Source organism: Fundulus heteroclitus, chromosome 4, assembly GCF_011125445.2.
Source record: "Fundulus heteroclitus isolate FHET01 chromosome 4, MU-UCD_Fhet_4.1, whole genome shotgun sequence".
In the NCBI taxonomy this organism is placed as follows: domain Eukaryota; kingdom Metazoa; phylum Chordata; class Actinopteri; order Cyprinodontiformes; family Fundulidae; genus Fundulus; species Fundulus heteroclitus.
In genome coordinates this window covers 2094195-2112016 of record NC_046364.1, presented here as the reverse complement: position 1 = coordinate 2112016, position 17822 = coordinate 2094195, and the positions used below count along the sequence as shown (strand labels likewise).

General features: G+C 41.5%; 1 protein-coding gene across 6 annotated transcripts in view; it reads left to right on the top strand.

Moving 5' to 3' along the window:
- Positions 1 to 17822, top strand: part of LOC105937705 (SH3 and multiple ankyrin repeat domains protein 2) — a 308586-nt gene that overhangs the window by 114374 nt on the left and 176390 nt on the right. For all 6 annotated transcript variants that reach the window (XM_036135850.1, XM_036135847.1, XM_036135849.1 and 3 more), the window contains exons 5-6: positions 2868 to 2939; positions 6930 to 7038. In XM_036135850.1, the coding sequence (XP_035991743.1) occupies positions 2868 to 2939; positions 6930 to 7038 (181 nt within the window). The remainder of the gene's footprint in view (positions 1 to 2867; positions 2940 to 6929; positions 7039 to 17822) is intronic.

Genomic DNA, 17822 nt, shown 5'->3' with positions numbered 1-17822 from the left:
ATTTTTTCTTTGATTATCACCCCACTCTGCTTAGGTTTGTAATATTCATCATGTTTTCTCAGACAGATTTGACATTTTATTTGATCGGAATCTACCAGTTCCTGCTTTGCATGTTTAAATCATGACTGTTGAGCTTTCTGTACATTTATCGTCATTTAAAAACACATTTTCTGTTTTTGTATTTTGTAAAAATCAAAGCACCCTGAAGGTTTTTATGTAAATATTGTATTCACACAGAAATGAGGTGCTTATGCATCATGTCACGCAAAGGATTGTGTTTTTAAAAGCTGTTAGCTTTTAACTTCTTCTTCTCTGTCATTTTCTCTTCATAGAAGGTACACCTGGTCAGACGTTCTGTTAGCTGTGACATCATCAGGGGAGGCAGATCATCCTCTATCACCATCTAACATAGAAAGTACTCCTGGGTCAATGTGAGCTTCTGGGCTTTCTGTGTCTCTGCTCTGTCTTCTCTAACATAGAAAGTACTCCTGGGTCAATGTGAGCTTCTGTGCTTTCTGTGTCTCTGCTCTGTCTTCTCTAAGCCCCAGTGGGTGGAGGCAGATGAGCGTTCACACTGAGCCTGGTTCTGGTTCTGCTGGAGGTTCTCCTCCCTGTTAAAGGGGAGTTTTCCTCTCCACTGTCGCTTCATGCATGCTCAGTATGAGGGATTGCTGCAAAGCCATCAACAATGCAGACGACTGTCCACCGTGGCTCTACGCTCTTTCAGGAGGAGTGAATGCTGCTTGGAGAGACTTGATGCAATAAACTGGTTCCCTTATATAGGAAATTTTGGACCAATCTTTATAATATGATTGGTTTTGACTTTGTAAAGTCCCTTGAGATGACATGTTTCCTGAATTGGCGCTATATAAATAAAATTTAATTGAATTCTGGGATTGTGTCTAGCAGTAGTAAGGGACCTCATGAGCTCCCTATGCTAAAGGAACTATAATAGGAAGCTTTCAGGCTCCTTTTCCTGCCTCCTTCCTCACTGACTGCTCAGACACTGTGATCATGGCGACCGCTGACCCTCTTCTACTTTGGCTAAAGAGTCCTGACCATCTAGAACTATTTGGACACAGCCACAGTTTTGTTTGTGTTTTCCTTAGAGTCTCATTGTTGGTATTGTTCTTTGTCGGTTCATGTTTGTATAAATGCTTTCTTTGTCGTGAGGCGGGCTGTGCTCATACGTCATGTCCCACATGGGATTGTGTGATTCCTTACAGCTACTTAGTGCCAGTGAGGGACATTGTGAGCTCCTTTGTAATATTCTGGGTTCTGTTCTGGTTTATGTTTAAGGTATTTTGCCCTCCTTCCTTAGGTTCTCTGGTTGCTTTGAGTTTTGTCTTGTCTAGGTTCTTGTTTACTGTTAGTTTATCCTGTTTTGTCATCAGTTTTAGTCTTAGCTTTATTTTCTGTTTTAGGTTTGTACTTCAGGGTTGTTTTGTTCTTTATTAGATCGTGTGTAGTTTGTTTCTGTCCACTTGTCTTGTCAGCTTTTAAGTTTGTCTGATCTGTTCTTGTTTTGAGCCTCAGCACTGATGTCTGGTCTAATTATGCACTCTGCACACCTGCCTAACTCCACCCCTGCTGCAATCACCTCTCACCATTTTCACCTGCTTCCACCTCCATATAAACTGTTGAGACCAGACATCAGTGCCAGGTCGTCTGTTTGAGTATGGGTGAGTCTCCTCCTGAAAGTTTCTGTTTATTGGTTTGCTTTTGGATTTTTGACCCCTTGTCTCCAGTGATCTGAGCCATCCTGTTCCTGTCCTGCCTGCCCCGTTAGTCTGTTTATTTTTGTGCCGTTTTTTGGATTGACGGTCCTTTTTGGTTTTTTCCCTGTTTTGCTTTTTGTTAATAAAAGAAGATCTAACTGAACCTCTGCTGGTCTGGCTGAATTCTGGGTCTGCATTCTGAATCATTACATCCTTATGCTACTGGAACTACGATGGCAAGCATACATCCTGTGATAGCAACTATACATGCCTAATTTTGAGTGGGAGTTTTATCAACATGAAACATGATGTTTGCAGGCCTGATAGACTGAGTTCATGGCAAAATGCACATGGCACGAGGGTCACAGTCGAAGGGAGGATGTATCAGACTGTAAACCATGAATTATGGCACAGTTTGCCCCTGAAGCTTGAACTTAGATTTTTAGAATTAAAGTTCGTACTTGACTAATGTGATCAGTTGCAAGTAGAAATGCAAGCAGCCATTTCTTGGATTCATCACCACCCGGGAAAACTGTTATCGACAATAAAAGCTGTTAGCAATGGTGTCTGGTCTTTCCACACTCCCTTTTTTCCCTTCTAGCTGCTGGAGCACTTGTCCACGGAAAATTCTTCTTCCCAGAAACAACTTTGACTTTAATTGGAGCGATCCAGTGAATGATATCTGAGACTATAGACTGAAAGTTATCCACTAGTTCTTCTTCTGAGTTGTATTGCCCTTTTAAAGATGCGTTTTGTCTTTGTCTGACAGTCATTAAAAATAATGCTTTCAAAGATGACAGAAAAGTGGTCAGATAGAGCAGCTGACATTGCCCGACCACTTAGCTGTCGGTACTATTGTTAAAATTTATCTGCACGTTGGTCATATTTGATTTTTAAGCCAGCATTGATTAGAAACCAACGTTATACGTTAGATCTGATGTTGTTTTCTGTATTGGTCGTCGGAGTAATGCTAACTTCTTCAGATGAGAAATTTCTCTAACGATCCATCCAGAAACATAGTTTGAACAATCATAAATTCAACTCAAAAATACTTTATTAATCCCAACATTAAATCAAATTGAATCTAAGTCTATTGAAGATGCCGTTTATGTCTCAGCCTCTTTTGTAACAGTTTCTTTCCTCCAACAGTTTCGCTACAAGAGCAGAGTCTACAGGCAGCCCAACATTGATGAGAAGCAGATTGCCAAACTTCATACAAAGGTAAGGGTTAACGGAGGAGACCCTTCATGGTGTTCATGGTGAGTTTTTAAATGCTGCTGTCAGCAGTGACTGTCAGCTGAAGGTGGAGAGTTAAATACAGCAATTAATGTCACCTCACACTGAGATGTTTATTGCAACTTCATTTTGGAGCAACAGCAAAACAGTGTGTATCCTTTTCTGCTTACAGCAAATTAACTTTTTATTTTTACACATTGCAATTAAATTAGCAGTTGCCAAGTTACGTGTTTTAATGCACGCTGGGGTTTGCTCTCAAATAACTTACGTAGAACAAAGTGCTCTCAGTGGCAAAAAGATTTATTTTCATCATACCAAATCACACTTAAATATATCACAGAGAATTTTACATCAGAAAAATGGAAAGTTTCAAGCTAAGTCTTACAGAGTCAAGAAGCCTGATAACTAAAAGACCTTTTCTTCTTTTAGAGCCCTGAGGAACCACTGGTAGACCTGCAGTCTCGTAGCTGGGAACATACAGAAAAATCTATTATTCAACATTCAAACTCTATTATCACTGATTATTCAGGACTTCATATAGAAGAAGAATTTAAAATTATATTCTGAATTTAAACGAAGAGAAGCTAAAACTACAAAAATATATATTTTTTATTTCGTTTGACTGTTTTGGTCTTCCTGATAATAAAGAATAGCAATATTCCAGCCTAAAAGAAACAACAGCAGGGTTGTGGTTGTTCAGCAACATTTTGGGACAGAATATTTCAAATTTTGGCTGTATAACATAAATGAGAGGATGATGAGCTGCATGATATCAGAAACACATGCAATCACGACATTAAGCTAAAAACTGAGATAACGACAATGACTTCCATGTTCCAGACTTTTCTTTTCAAATTCAGCTTATTCACATGTCTAATGTAAAGATTAAATGCAACTCGCCACATAAATTATTAATATGCAGAGCGTGATAACGTGAGTCTATAATACCCTACCAAACATTGCATCCAAGAAGTCCTTTGTGATTGCTGTTTTGCACACACCAAAATCAACATTCAACTCTTTCAAACCTTAACAGCAAAGGAGTTATAGGACATCCATCCATTATCTAAGCTAGTTTATCTCTGCAGGGTAACAGGGGGCTGAATCCTATCTATGATTCAGCTACAAAGACAAATAACTTTAGTGTTGTGGGTTGTAATGGAATGAGTTTATTTATCAGATTTAGTTGATTAGTCAACATTTGTTAAATAAACATTTACTATCAGTAGAACAACTTACTTATGATGCTCAATAATTTGAATATAATTGGAGCAAAAACAAAGACCAGACACTGCGCCCTGTGGATTATCCAACCTTAACATGCAGAAAGTGGTCAATGTGGCTGAAGATGCATCCAAATCTCACATCTGCTCCCAGCCTGCTGGGGACTCCGCTGTGTTTTGATGAAGCTTTGTCAAAAAGCAGGAGAGCTAGCATGAGCAGTCAGACATATGAAGGAAAAAAGATTCTGCCACTTCCTCCCACTTCAGTCTGACAGACTCTGGGACGTGCAATCCGAACACCTCAGACAAGTCTGGTTCACACCAAAGGTGCTGCCAAAATAAGACATAAAGATTCACAGATTGCCGTTTCTATGTAAAAGATTCCCTCTTTCACTGGATTCAGACAGCTTTTCTGTTTGGATCATCCTCTGATTTGTCCTTTTTCATAATTATATAGAACAATCTTTGAAATGTACTCCTTTTTTCTGCCTTACTTCCCTTCCTCCCATATGCATTAAAATGGATCTTAAGCCACTTCGTTGTTGGGTTGCAGAGCTGCGCTGCTGTCCTGCATCCACAGTAATCTTGTTGTGCAGCCAAAACATAAATGTCTGTGGCAGCTCTCTCCTACAGGACCTGGGAAAACCGTCTGACAGCAGCTCTAATTTCACATTCGACTGCAGGGAAGAGAGGACAGGGGAAGGAACACAAACCAGAGAGGAACATAAAAAAAAAGCCAAGAGGAGAAACAAGCTCATAAATATGGAACGGCGACAGAAATACATACAGTTTCCAAAAAAGTTACTATCTGAGGAAGTGTTTCTTTGGCGGGTTTCTGATTCTGAAAGGCAATATTTTGTATAAACTGCACATTTCTAGGAGCTAATCCTGTTTGCTGTGCTGTCTGATGCTTTGTGGCTGGCAGAAATCCACCAGAAGGAAGCAGATCAATGTTCTGGTTAAGGAAAGAGGCAGAGCGGAGGTGACACTTTCCTCCTGATTCTGATTCATCAGACCTGCAGAGTCACACACACTGGGGACAGGCGGCATCGGCCACATTAAATAAAACACGGGACAGCCACCCAGGGCCGAGAACATGATCCTTTGACATTTCCAGATATTGAACTGCCGGTGAGTCACCACCGCTGTCTGTCTGAGGGAAAACCGAGGCGCTTCAGACCGTTCCGTGCTTTCAGTGCGACCCATAATAAAACAATCTGTATTTGCACAGGAAGCCACTTACAGCTTTCAGTCGTCGTGTAAAGGTGTTAGCTAGAGGCGCCATTAATGCTGCATTTACTGTTTTCCAACACGCATCATTCCAGGGTTGTGGGCCGTTTTGCAGCCTTCAGGTGGCAATCAGTTTTCCATGTTTGATAAACTGTTTCAGTCCAAAGTTGCAGTCCAGCATCACGGGAAAATGACTTTTGGTCTTTTAATGAGCCATTGTACAAAGATTATTTTTTTAAAGAACACAAACTGGGTCCATGTGTAGGAATGCACCCATGGGGCCATTGTCAAGCTGCAGGAATGTCCTTCCCAAAGCGCGGACCTCTTTCTGGTAATTAGTGGATCGAGTTTAGTAGCGTGTCGCATTAAACCAACCGGATTCAATGAGCAAATTCATTCCACAAATTCTGCAGTAAAATTGGTGAAATATTCATCATACGGATGGTTTTATGGTCGAGGAGCCTGTTGCAAAAGGGACATTTACCCAAATATTAGGTCAGGTGTATTACTTAAATTCATCAACATTGACCGTCAAAGCGGTGCACCCAATCCTTGTTTAAAAAAAAATTTGAAGTTACACTCTGGAAAATACGTCATTAAAATGCCAAATAGTAGCATCTGCTCCTGCTGAAGGGGGAGTGTTGAGCAGAACTGGAACAGAATTAGTAGCCTATCATTTTTCTCCTTCAAATTCAGCTGCTACTAAAAACCAAAACACTGAGAAACTCCTTGGAGAGCGGAGGAGCCCGTTTCATAAAAAGGTTCTGGTGTAACGGCCGCAGAGATGCTTTAATCTGGCACCGATGGCGATGTGGGGAGGAAGTCATTATTGTAAAAAGCAGTAAAGGTTGGTTGAAATAAAGCTAGCTCTCTAAATACCCGGTAAAACCTCTGTGGAGTTTCTCAGAGGTGGAAAGCTGAATAAAATATTCTGTGTGTTGGGGATAATTTAGTTGCATAATACATTTTAGAGACAATAGCGCTGAATTGACCTGCCAGCCCATGTTCCTGCCATTTACCTCCTCATCTTGCTTTTGTTGTACCTTTTATTTCTAATCTTTTATCGTTTTCTCCTTATTCTGCTCTCTCATTGTTCCCTTCCTCATTTTCTCCCATCCTTCTGGGAGCTGTTCTCTTATCTATTTTTATCACACGGCCTGGAAAGAAAGCAGACAGAGCAGAGCAGAAAGGAGCAGCCATTCCACACTTTCCAATCGCCACACTCTCAGTCCTGTCATGCCCCCCCCCCCCTGTGCACCCTCCCTTCACTTCTCCTCTATTCTACCTTCTATCTGTCCCCTCTTATCTACACATTTCACTCTATTCCACGCTGTCTTACCATACGCTTCCACTTTTTACCATTATGTTTGACCTTTTTTTGACTTTTCCCCCATATCTCTAATGGTATTTCTGTCTTACTGATGGAAGGCCCGGGATATATTCTGTCCTGTTCTCTCACGTTCTTACCAATTGTTCTTCCATCCCTCCATGGTGACCCGTTTCTCCCCTACGATGTGTGCAGGCCAACCTGAGGAAGTTCATGGACTTCATTCAGCACAATCAGGTGGACAGAGTGGGCAAAATGTTGGAGAGAGGCCTTGATCCCAACTACCACGACGGTGATACTGGCGGTAAGACTGCAAGCTGCACACAAACAACACCATCAAGCATTGTCAAAGGTTAAAAACTAACAGAAAAGCTTCTGAAAATACTGTTTGTCCATCCATCCACTTCTGCTTAAACAATGCTTCCGGTTCAGGAGGGAAACCCAGACGTACCCATATTTGAGCTCAATAAAAAGTTCAAAGGTTGAACTCCTGATTCCTCCCTGGAGTCTCTTACACTGAGACATCTTTAAAGCAGGAGTGCCCAACTCCATGCCTCTAAGAGCTGCTGTCCTGCAGCTTTTAGAGACATCCCTATGGGGTAAAAGCGGTTCCATAATAAACTTGTACATAAAAGGATAGTTGTGTCCATATTAGTCAGAAGTTGTGCATAAAAAACATTTGTAAACTCATAATAATTTAAATCACATTCAAAAGATACAACATACAGTTTAAATAGTTACAACTTCAATAACTAATAAATACAAATTTCAAGTTTAAATTTGTGCTTTACTCTTTATGAACACAAACAGCAGCGGCTGCTTGAGAATACAGATTTTTTCTTTGAGAATACGAATTCACAACAGTGGTCTGACGTCACGGTTTCCAAGGCTGGTTAATGGAGCACAGAGTGCGAAAATAGGAGCCGCGCATGCGTTCTTCAGACTGACCGTCTCTGAATGCACCGCGGCTGCAGCTTCATTCCAGACAGCGCAAGCTCACAGTGGTAAGTTAAACACTCCCTTTTCTGCTGCTGTTGTTCAAAAGTACGTTTTCAGATCGTTTGAGGCGAGAACATTATACTTTTAAGCTTCCCTACGTGGCCTGTTTACAGAGTTAGTGCGTAATTTAAAAAAAAAAGAGTGATTGATTTGTTTTGTGTTTATCAGGCTGACGCGTGTTGCTTTATTAACTCAATAATTGCTGGAATAAATTGTAAATGTCTCCAAAGAATGACAGCAGCATATAAAATGGAGCTGGACCATAATTTAATAACAATATATATCAGTCGAAAGACGTGTGGCACAATAAGGGGAAAAAAGGGTCGATAAAAGTTGGTTATAGAGACAGTTTTCTTTCCTTCCTCTTAGCCTATATTAGTTGATGCTACAGTCACTGCTTCCTCTCGACCAATCGTAATCGCGGACCCAGGCACGCCGTCACAAACTCCGCCCTCTCAAACAACAACACAGAGCATGTGAATATGTCGCAGCAAGGAGCGGCGGGGGAAATTGTCCCAAAACGGGGTTTTACTAGTTCGCCAGCCTGACTGAAATAAACCACAGTGAACTGTAACATTTGCAAGGAACCGGTAAAAACAAAGTCTGCTAACGCAACCAACTTGTTTCATCACGTAAGTCGCTCACTACCGCAGCAGCGCGAGCCGTTTTAGCCCCGCGCTGCTGCGCGTCATCTTCTTAGGAATCTTATGGAAGTTCTTCCAAAACAAAGCAGGTATAGCAGCTACTGGGCTCCGTTCTTTGTGATAAAATGACAACGCGTCCTGGCGGCGTAAGGACATCACGCATGCAGTAACGTGCTTCATAGTGATGGACATGAAAAACCTGGCTTCAAACAATTACTCGCCACTCATGATCCGCGATAAAAAAGTTCCGGGCTGCAAGTTTTTATCTAACAGCGCTGGTCACTTTAGTTTATTCTTTGTCAGTATTTAATAACATCACCCAGGTCTCTTAAGTTAAGTCATTTTTCATTAAAAAAAATCAGTTATAATTAAAAATGTTGGTTAAATAAGAATTAAATTGGGATTGAGTGTTTGTGTGTGATATATTAAAAGTAAGTCATTTAGCAATATTATAAGAGCCAGGTTTTAAATCTTTTTGATAATTATCTATCGATCAATATGCATTTTTTTATCAATATGCTTTTTTATATATCGTCCAGCCCTAATATAAAATCTATAAATAAATTCTATAAATGTTTTTCCTATCTAAGTGAGTTTCCTCTGAGTGAGGACACGAAGAATCGAGAGAAGAAAGAGGGAAAGAAAACAATACTAACAATATATGAAAAAAATACAGATATTTATTTTAGACAAATGTTTTAACTTTGGAACAGAATGAAGGTGTAACATATTCAACAAATTAACAGTTACTAACGTGGTTTAAAACAAAGAAATAACTTCTATTCACATCTTATACAAATAGACAACACCTACAAACATACAATTAAAAATAGTTGGAATGGAAATTAATTTACTGATTATTTTATGTATTTTTACAGGTGGTGAAAAAAAAATGAAATGAAGCAGCACGTGTACATGACTAGAACTGATCTACGTTAGGTCGCATGTAGTCATGTTCACTTAAACATGCAGCCAGCTGGAGCAGCATTCTGTCTTCAGCCGCGGGATGGCCATCCTCCTCTGGATCAACCTCCTCGTCCTCCACAGCTAGCTGGTTACCTGCCTCTATACTAATATTGTGGAGGATGCAGCAGGCGGCGATTACTTTTGGGGCAAACGTCAGGCGGACCTCCAGCGCCCTGAAGAAGATGGAACGCCACCGTGTCTTCAGATCACCAAAGACACGCTCAACGATGTTTATCAGCCTTGGCGTGGTGCCTGTTGTAGCGTGCCTCCACTTGACCTGTACCAAATATAAAATTAACTTGTAATTTAGGTAATATGCTGATCTGTCTTAATCTTCTATCCAATTAATATCATCTATGTATCAATTGTGTGTCATTGCTAGCTCTATTTAAGGACAAGAAGGTAAGAGATCTTACTGGCAAGCTGTTTCCCTATAGGATGCACCGCAGGTCAGCCAGCAGAGGGTCACCAGCACCTCTATCTCCTGTGGCCATCCATGGACCTCCTGGATGGGCAGCAGCTAAAGGAGGAGGACGATGGTGGCCCTTCTTAGCCTGAAGGCTGGTTTCAGGTCCCCTTCATTAAAAAATATTTGGAGGATCGGCACAGAAGTGTTTATCCTCACATATTTTGTTTCTGTTTCTTACTGTAAATAAAAAAAATGCCAAATGTTACCATAATTGTTTTTTCAATTCTCACCTTTTTACACCATAAAACTATATGTGGTTAACATGCAGATTAATATAGTAGTAAATGTAACAAATGGCTTCCCTTCTCTGGTATTTCTACCATTTCACTGAAAGAATTAACTGAACTAACTGCACACAATTTATAGATTAATCATTGTAAAGGTGGGCAGACAGAAATCACTTTCCTTAATGAACAATGCTGTGAAGGTTGGTAGGTGCAACAAAGTAGCTTAACTCTACTCCCTTTACTGTTACTAATATATACAAATTATGTTTTCATTTTAATTATTTACAGATAAATAGTCACAATTTCAACGTGATCACATGTTTAATACCATCCTCAATGTTGTTGTTTTTTAAAGATAAAAGTAGGAAATAGGCTGTCAATCTTAAAAAACCTACCAGTTGGCACAGACGCTCAACGTCGGACGTTTTATTAAAATGATGCACTAACTCTGTAAACAGGCCACGTAGGGAAGCTTAAAAGTATAATGTTCTCGCCTCAAACGATCTGAAAACGTACTTTTAAACAACAGCAGCAGAAAAGGGAGTGTTTAACTTACCACTGTGAGCTCTGCGCTGTCTGGAATGAAGCTGCAGCCGCGGTGCATTCAGAGACGGTCAGTCTGAAGAGCGCATGCGCGGCTCCTATCTTCGCACTCTGTGCTCCACTAACCAGCCTTGGAAACCATGACGTCAGACCACTGTTGTGAATTCGTATTCTCAAAGAAAAAATCCGTATTCTCAAGCAGCCGCTGCTGTTTGTGTTCATAAAGAGTAAAGCACAAATTTAAACTTGAAATTTGTATTAATTAGTTATTGAAGTTGTAACTATTTAAACCGTATGTTGTATCTTTTGAATGTGATTTAAATTATTATGAGTTTACAAATGTTTATGCACAACTTCTGACTGATATGTACACAACTATCCATTTATGTACAAATCTATTTAGAAAGCTCTCTTACCCCATACATCCCTGCTCCAACGCACCCGAATCATTGCTTCAGGCTAAACAGTGGCTCTGTGACCACTCCTACAGTGCTGAGAAAAAACAAAAAGATCTCAACAATATTCCCCATCATCAGGGGAGGCCGTGCCACTTCTGCCCTGCCGCCGTTCATTCTGCCTTGTGCTCATCCATCTCTGTGTGGTTTAGCTCATCCACAAAACCTGACGGATCCAAACAACAGCAAACATTTAGATCTGCAGAGAGGATCATCAGGACTGAGCTTCCATCCATTCAGGACCCGTACAGGTCCAGCTCACACAGCTGTCTGCCTAAAACATTCTGGCTACTCAGACTTTTACCTACAGGGCGGCGCTGCAGAGCGCTGGTGGCTAAAACGAGCCGACACAGAACCAGTTTCTACCCCCAGGCTGTCTCTGGTGGACACGTTACAGTCAGAGTGGCCAGTTAATCTGCTGAGAGGGGAAAAATCATATTTACATATGTGTGAATAGAAAAAAGTCCTTTTTGTACACACTCCCCCTGTTTTTAGCTTTTCCCTGTTATAGATTGTAGTTGCTGTTCTGCCTGCTCGTCTGTTTTTTTTTTTTTTCTCACGATGCAAACATTGGAATCCAAAGTTAAATTTCCTGTTTCATACTCACAAACTTGGTGAATAAAGTTGATTGTGGGTTGCTGCGCCTTACAGTTCTGTCTATGAACAGGATCAGTGGTGGGAAGCAGCCCTGGTGGTCTAACCTCCCCTGGAAATGTGAAAGTGGACCACTCCTGAACAGGATCAGAATCAGTGTTCTTCCAACGATCACTAGGCTGTTTTTACACCTTTAGGTGTTCAGCGTGCGTAAACCGAACTCTAGGTTGTTTTGTCCTTGGTCCGGTTTGTTTTTGGTTTATATTTGCACCAGGCTGTGGACCAAGACAAGCGTTGAAATTTATCCTGTAAGTGACTGCGATTGATCACTGCACTTTATCCTGTACTGTAATTCACTGCAAGGTATCCTGTAGAGTTACTGCAATATTTCTGAGCTGTGTGAAAACGAAATTTCGTTCTGTATGCACTCTGTGTATACAAAATGACAATAAAGAAAGTCTAAGTCTACGTCTAAGTACAGAGAATGGAGGTGGTGGTCTCAGTACGGTTTAAAACGAAGCGGTTCATGTATGGTGTGAATGTGATCCGACCTGGATTTGAGACAGCAGCTTGACTCAAGTCCCCTCCAGTGGCCAGACTTTCATTGCAGTGGGATATGGTAGAATGGCCAAGCAAATACACAAAGGTTGCATGTTTATCGTAAAACATAAACCACCATGCAACTTTCAATAGGTAGCTCAGATAATTTTGCATGAAATGGTACCCAGAAAGACCCTGCTGATATGATTCAGTTCTCCACGTTTCCATCTGCTTCCTGTATTTCCATTTGGTTCTGCCGGCTCAGACACGTCTGACCCATAAGCCGTCTGAATGTTCTCAGCTGGTTCTTAGTGGCGGGTTCTGGTTCGGTTGGAGTTTTTTCTGTGTATAAAGAAACCAAACCATCAGAAAAGTAAACAAACTCATCCGCTGAACTAAAAGAACGATAGAGGAGAAAACACCCTTAAAAAAGTCGTAAGCCATCCACAGTTTGAGCGTATAGATCCGATCTCTGCTGACGGTTCTTCCTATGCCTGATATCTGGGTTCTGTTAGCACCAAAGCTGCAGTTCTTCTGGCCCATCGCTACGAGTCTGCTGCTCCAGAGCTCGTCCAGCTCTGGGTGGCTCAGGATTAGCTGCATTCCCCCAGTTAGTTACCTTTTGATCATTTTAAGCCTTAAACAAGTAATGATAAATCTGTTTTAAAGTTCTAGCTTTTAACATATGCTTTTTATGAAATATTTATCCTAATATTTATTCTTTTACATTGATAAATTTAATATTATCAGGTTACCTAAGACCAAAATCTAGCAAATATGAAGTTATAATCAATGTGTTTTATTTCACTGTATTTTAGTGTAGATAGATATCTTTAGATATCTTTATTGTCATTTTGTAAGCACAAAGTGCGTACAGAATGAAATTTTGTTTACATACAGCTTGAAAACAGTCACTCTAGAAATCACTCTAAAAAATCACAGATATTTACAAATATCTTCCTGAGACCACCCCAGAAACTAATCTGTACTGAAAACGTGGCTTTTCAAACTGTTACTATCTACCTGTAGTACCTATATCCTCCACCAGAGGGCATGGGGAAAGTGTAGGATTTGATACAACAGGGTTGTAAGGAAAGTAAGTTAAACAGGTCTGTTTATATTATTTATATTCGCTGATATCAGCGAAAAATATATCAAAAATGTATACGGCCAAAAACATTTGCTTTAAATATCTGCTCACATTTATATTATTTGGTAACTAATAGGCTAGACCTAAACTTTATGATGAGTGATATTGAACAAAAGTCTCTAATATTATCATATTTAAAAACAAAACCAAAGAATGCCAACTTGGACAGTGAAGGGTTTACTGTGGCATTTCTTTACAGAAAAGTGACATTTTTATTTCCTCAGCAGATTATTCCTTCTTCAAATGTGCTTTGGTTTTTTTCAGTTGGCTTTTACTCTTGAGAGAAAAAGCTTTTGAGTGATAAGGCCGGTCTATAAACCTTTAGTCATCGTTGATGGTTTTACTGTGGTCCAGTTTTTATTTTAACAGAAATTGCTGTGACCCTGGTGCCAAATGTAAAAAGGCCCTTAAAGCACCACTGCAACGTTGCAGAACATGGCAGCACGTGTCGATCCGGTGATGTGGAAGATGTAACCCTGATGGCAGCAGCGAAGCATTTCTCTGTTCCAGGTGTGAACCTCTGGAGTAAATGTGTCTTTGTTTTCTCATATGACGGAGCTGGGAGCGGATGGTGTGCTGGGGTAATGAGCTGCATCCTAATGTCAACGCGTTCGCAACACAAGACAATCGGAGCAGGTGTTTCATGCCTCCAGAGGCTGAGATGAGGCTTCCAGGATCTCACGTGTCCACCTGGAGCAAGAGTCCTGCACCAAAATCTGCCAGGATTAAACACACATCCTCAAACTCAATTATTTCATCTCAGTGTCAAAATTTGACTATAAATCACATTTAAAGACAACAAAAGTTGACCAAAGTGTTTCACATTTACACCAACTATCATAAAAATAGCTAATTAGAATAAATCAGGGCAGTACCGCCCCCTAGTGGAGGAGTTTAGGTATCTTGGGGTCTTGTACACGAATGAGGGGAAGATGGAGCGGGAGATCGACAGGCGGATTGGTGCGGCGTCTGCTGTGAAGCGGGCGCTGTACCGATCCGTTGTGGTGGATAATCTGAAGAAGATGGATGGATGGATGGATGGATGGATGGATGGATGGATGGATACGAACTATTTATCGTCTCTTAACCAATAGAAAGCCATGGGAGAGAATAACTGACATCTGAACGGTGCGGCCGTGTAGAGGTCAGTACGCCGCCATCTTGGGCGATGACAGGAAACGCTCGGTCACCTCTAAGTTCTGACTGCGGTCCCAGAAGGCCGAGGAGACGCGGGCTGGACCCCCAGTCCAGCTAAAGGAAACGACCCAAATGTTACACAACCTTCTTAAAAATAGCTAACTCATATTTTTTTGATAAATATCTATTATAGGAATTTCTATTTTTAGTTGTTTTTTTATTTTATTTTCATTGCAGCATACATTCCAATGAAATATTGGTGGTGATTCATTTATTGGTACTCCTTCTGTTGTGTAAATTTTATGCAATTATCCCAATTATCTTTTAACGTAATACTTAAAAACATTAGTTTGTTCTTTATTTTCAGCTGTTAGTAGTTTGGGGCCATTGTGGAAGGTCTCAAGGGTCACTTGCAGCTCTGTAAACCTGGACTGCACCATTTAAAACCTTACAAGTGAGCAATAAAATGTAAAAATCCATGTGATTACTGGCAGGAGACCAATGAAGACTCGATTTTAAGGCTTCTTTCGCGGCTAAAAGACGAACCGCAGCGCTCTGAGCTCCGAGCAGAGGCTGCTGGGATGATTGATCCAGGCTGATGTTTAAAGGTTTCTATAGTCCAGAGGAGAGGTGTTAAAAGCTTGAATAATCTTCTTGGGATCTTAAAAGAGAGAACGGCTTTACTTTAACAAGTTGGAAAAAGCTTGACTTAAAAACAGCACTGTTGTTTGTGCAACGTAACACGTAACGAACATCCCAGAATAAAACCCAAGTTCCTCTGAACAGGATGACCAAGTCTTCTTTTTGTTAATATTAGGGACATTTAACCTCATCCACAGTAATTCTGTGTCATTCTTTTATTTGATTAACTTGCTCCATAGCCTCCACAGCTTGACTCTAGTTAGGTATCATACTGGATATAAATGTGAGAGACGTTAAACTGCTTCTGTGTCTTTTCTGTGCTTGTTCTGCTGGTTGAGGGAAGAACGGATAAATGAAATGTTCTGATGAGGAGGAAACAAAGGACAGATCTTTAAGCTCTGAGTGGGTTTGATAGTGATGGAAAAATAAAACCACCGCTCTCCAAAACCAGCAAAAAGCTGAATTTCACTTTCAGAAATGTTTTTGTTCTCCCTGTAGCTCAAGAGGCTAAAACTCTGTAACGGTTTGGCTGAATCTACCGGATCTACAGCACCGGTCAGACCCTCCTCATCAGCATGAGTGTCATATTTTGGCCTTTCTGTGATTTATTTGAACAATCGTTTTCCTCCAGGGTGGGATTTCTCTGCAACATGCACCTGCAGGGGTTTACAGAAACAGAAGTTGAACTTGAATTTATTGTGGAGCTCCTCTGATTCACACAGCCCTGTTGGACATAAAGGTCCTGGATGAGGACCTTTAAGCAAGGCAGCGAGGTGCAGCTTGTTGAGAGACGTCTGCTTGGGCCTGTATGTATATTTCTGACCCGTTGTGGATTGGAGACAATCCAGAGTATAAAAGTGTTTAAATGCTGGGGAAAATGCTTCAAATCAATCGTGAATGGCCATCCACCATCATCAGCTTTATAACTGATAACTTTATTAATGATGACTCAATAATTCAGCACAAATTTATGTAAACCTTTATAGTAAAAGTTCACCCTGCTGACATAGAGGCAGCTGTCTGGGAGATCTAACGCTGGGAACTGAACTAAAGCTTAAAGAAGATTTCAGTTAATAATCATGGAGGAAAAGCTGCAGATTTGAGCTTTCTAGATGTTTCTCTGTCAGGCCGACACAGACCAAGCTGAGAAACTTCGGTAATTGACCCACTGCGCTGTTTTCCAGTGGGTTAAACCCTGCTTCCCGTGGCCAGTCAGCAGTTCCAGCCCCTCCGGTCTGCACCAGGAGGAAGAGTCGGGTCAAGAGTCGTCCCTCTGGACGGCGACGCCACCAGCTTTATCTGCTCCCGCACCTGCGGACGCTAATCAGCCCAGTGAGGACTTTCTCACTCAGATAAGCGACGTTTCTGTTATCTTTTGAAAGGAGGGGAATAAATCCTCGTTTGTGTCTGGAACAGTTTCCCTGACAGAGCGGAGAGAAGGGATTAGCTTCACACGTGTTAAAATGTTTCCACCTTTATCTCGTGGGCCTCAGGCAGCCTGCGTTTAGAAGCTCATTGCTGCCGTTGGCTAACCCGTGCTGCTTTAAGTGCTATTGACTTCACTTGAGTGCCGAGGCTGCTAATTATGTTTGTTTATGACTATTTAATGAATGTGTCAAGAGTGTCTCGGCGCAGCGGTTGGGCTTGAAATGAGCGGCATTGAGTGGACAGAGATCGGCCAGAACAAACGTGGTCCGCTGAGGCAGATAAAGGCGAAGCAGGAGGATGAGGAGCTATTAGGCAGAGAAGTGAGGTTCTCCTAATTGGCTTTGAGAACTATTGTTAAAGAAGGGCTTATTGGTGTGGAGCTGAGGCGCCTCTGAAAACCTGCAAACCAAACTTCACCACCTATAGATTTTATATGTCTTCCAGAGCTTTTCCTGTGATCAGCAGAATGGCTTTAAATGACTCCTCTCCCTCCTGCACCTCCGCGTCTGCTCGGGTGGAGATAGCGGGGCTCATTTTTCCAACCAGCGGGACGTTTTGCCTCCTCCTGGAATAAAATGAGCTGCAAACTTCTCTCCCTTTGAAACAGATGTGTACATTTCACACTCGGTCTAAACTGGGGTCCAGCAGGGTGGAACGAAGGTGTTATCAAGCAGTTACCGGAGCATCCGACGGTCAGGGCTACCACGCTGCTACTGCTGTGATTATCACACAGGCACCAGGAAGATGGTCCCGGTTTGCAGAACATCTTTATATATTTATAGTGGAATCAGACGAAGCACCATCAGTGTTACCAGAACTATGACACAATGCAGGTGGAGGGCTGTCATACTGCCTCATTCAAGCTGATTTTCTGAATTACATTTTGACTGCTAAGTTAATCTAAACGTTTCTCAGAGTTTTTCCTCCTTTCCTTCTCTGCTCAATCCCAATATTAATGTTGAGCCTTTATCTGTGAAAGTTGGACGGGTGGATTAGGTAGAATTTGCATTTAAACTTTACCCCGAAGATCTCAGAGCGTCCTTCAGTCTCCCAGCAACCGGTGCAGTTTAGCCAAGGTGCAATTTGGAGACGTGTGCGCTTCTGCCCAGCTGGGAGCCCTGCTCCACAGGTACGCCCAGTGCTCATTAATGCATAAGGGGCTTTTCTTGGATGGACTGTTGGTTGCAGCTGCAGGTTGGAATCCGGGGCAGCACCTGGATGTGTTGTGTCCAGGAGCTGTGGACCTCAGTGTGGAGCGCTGGCTGCCTGGTGTCGGGGTGATGAGGCTGTGGCG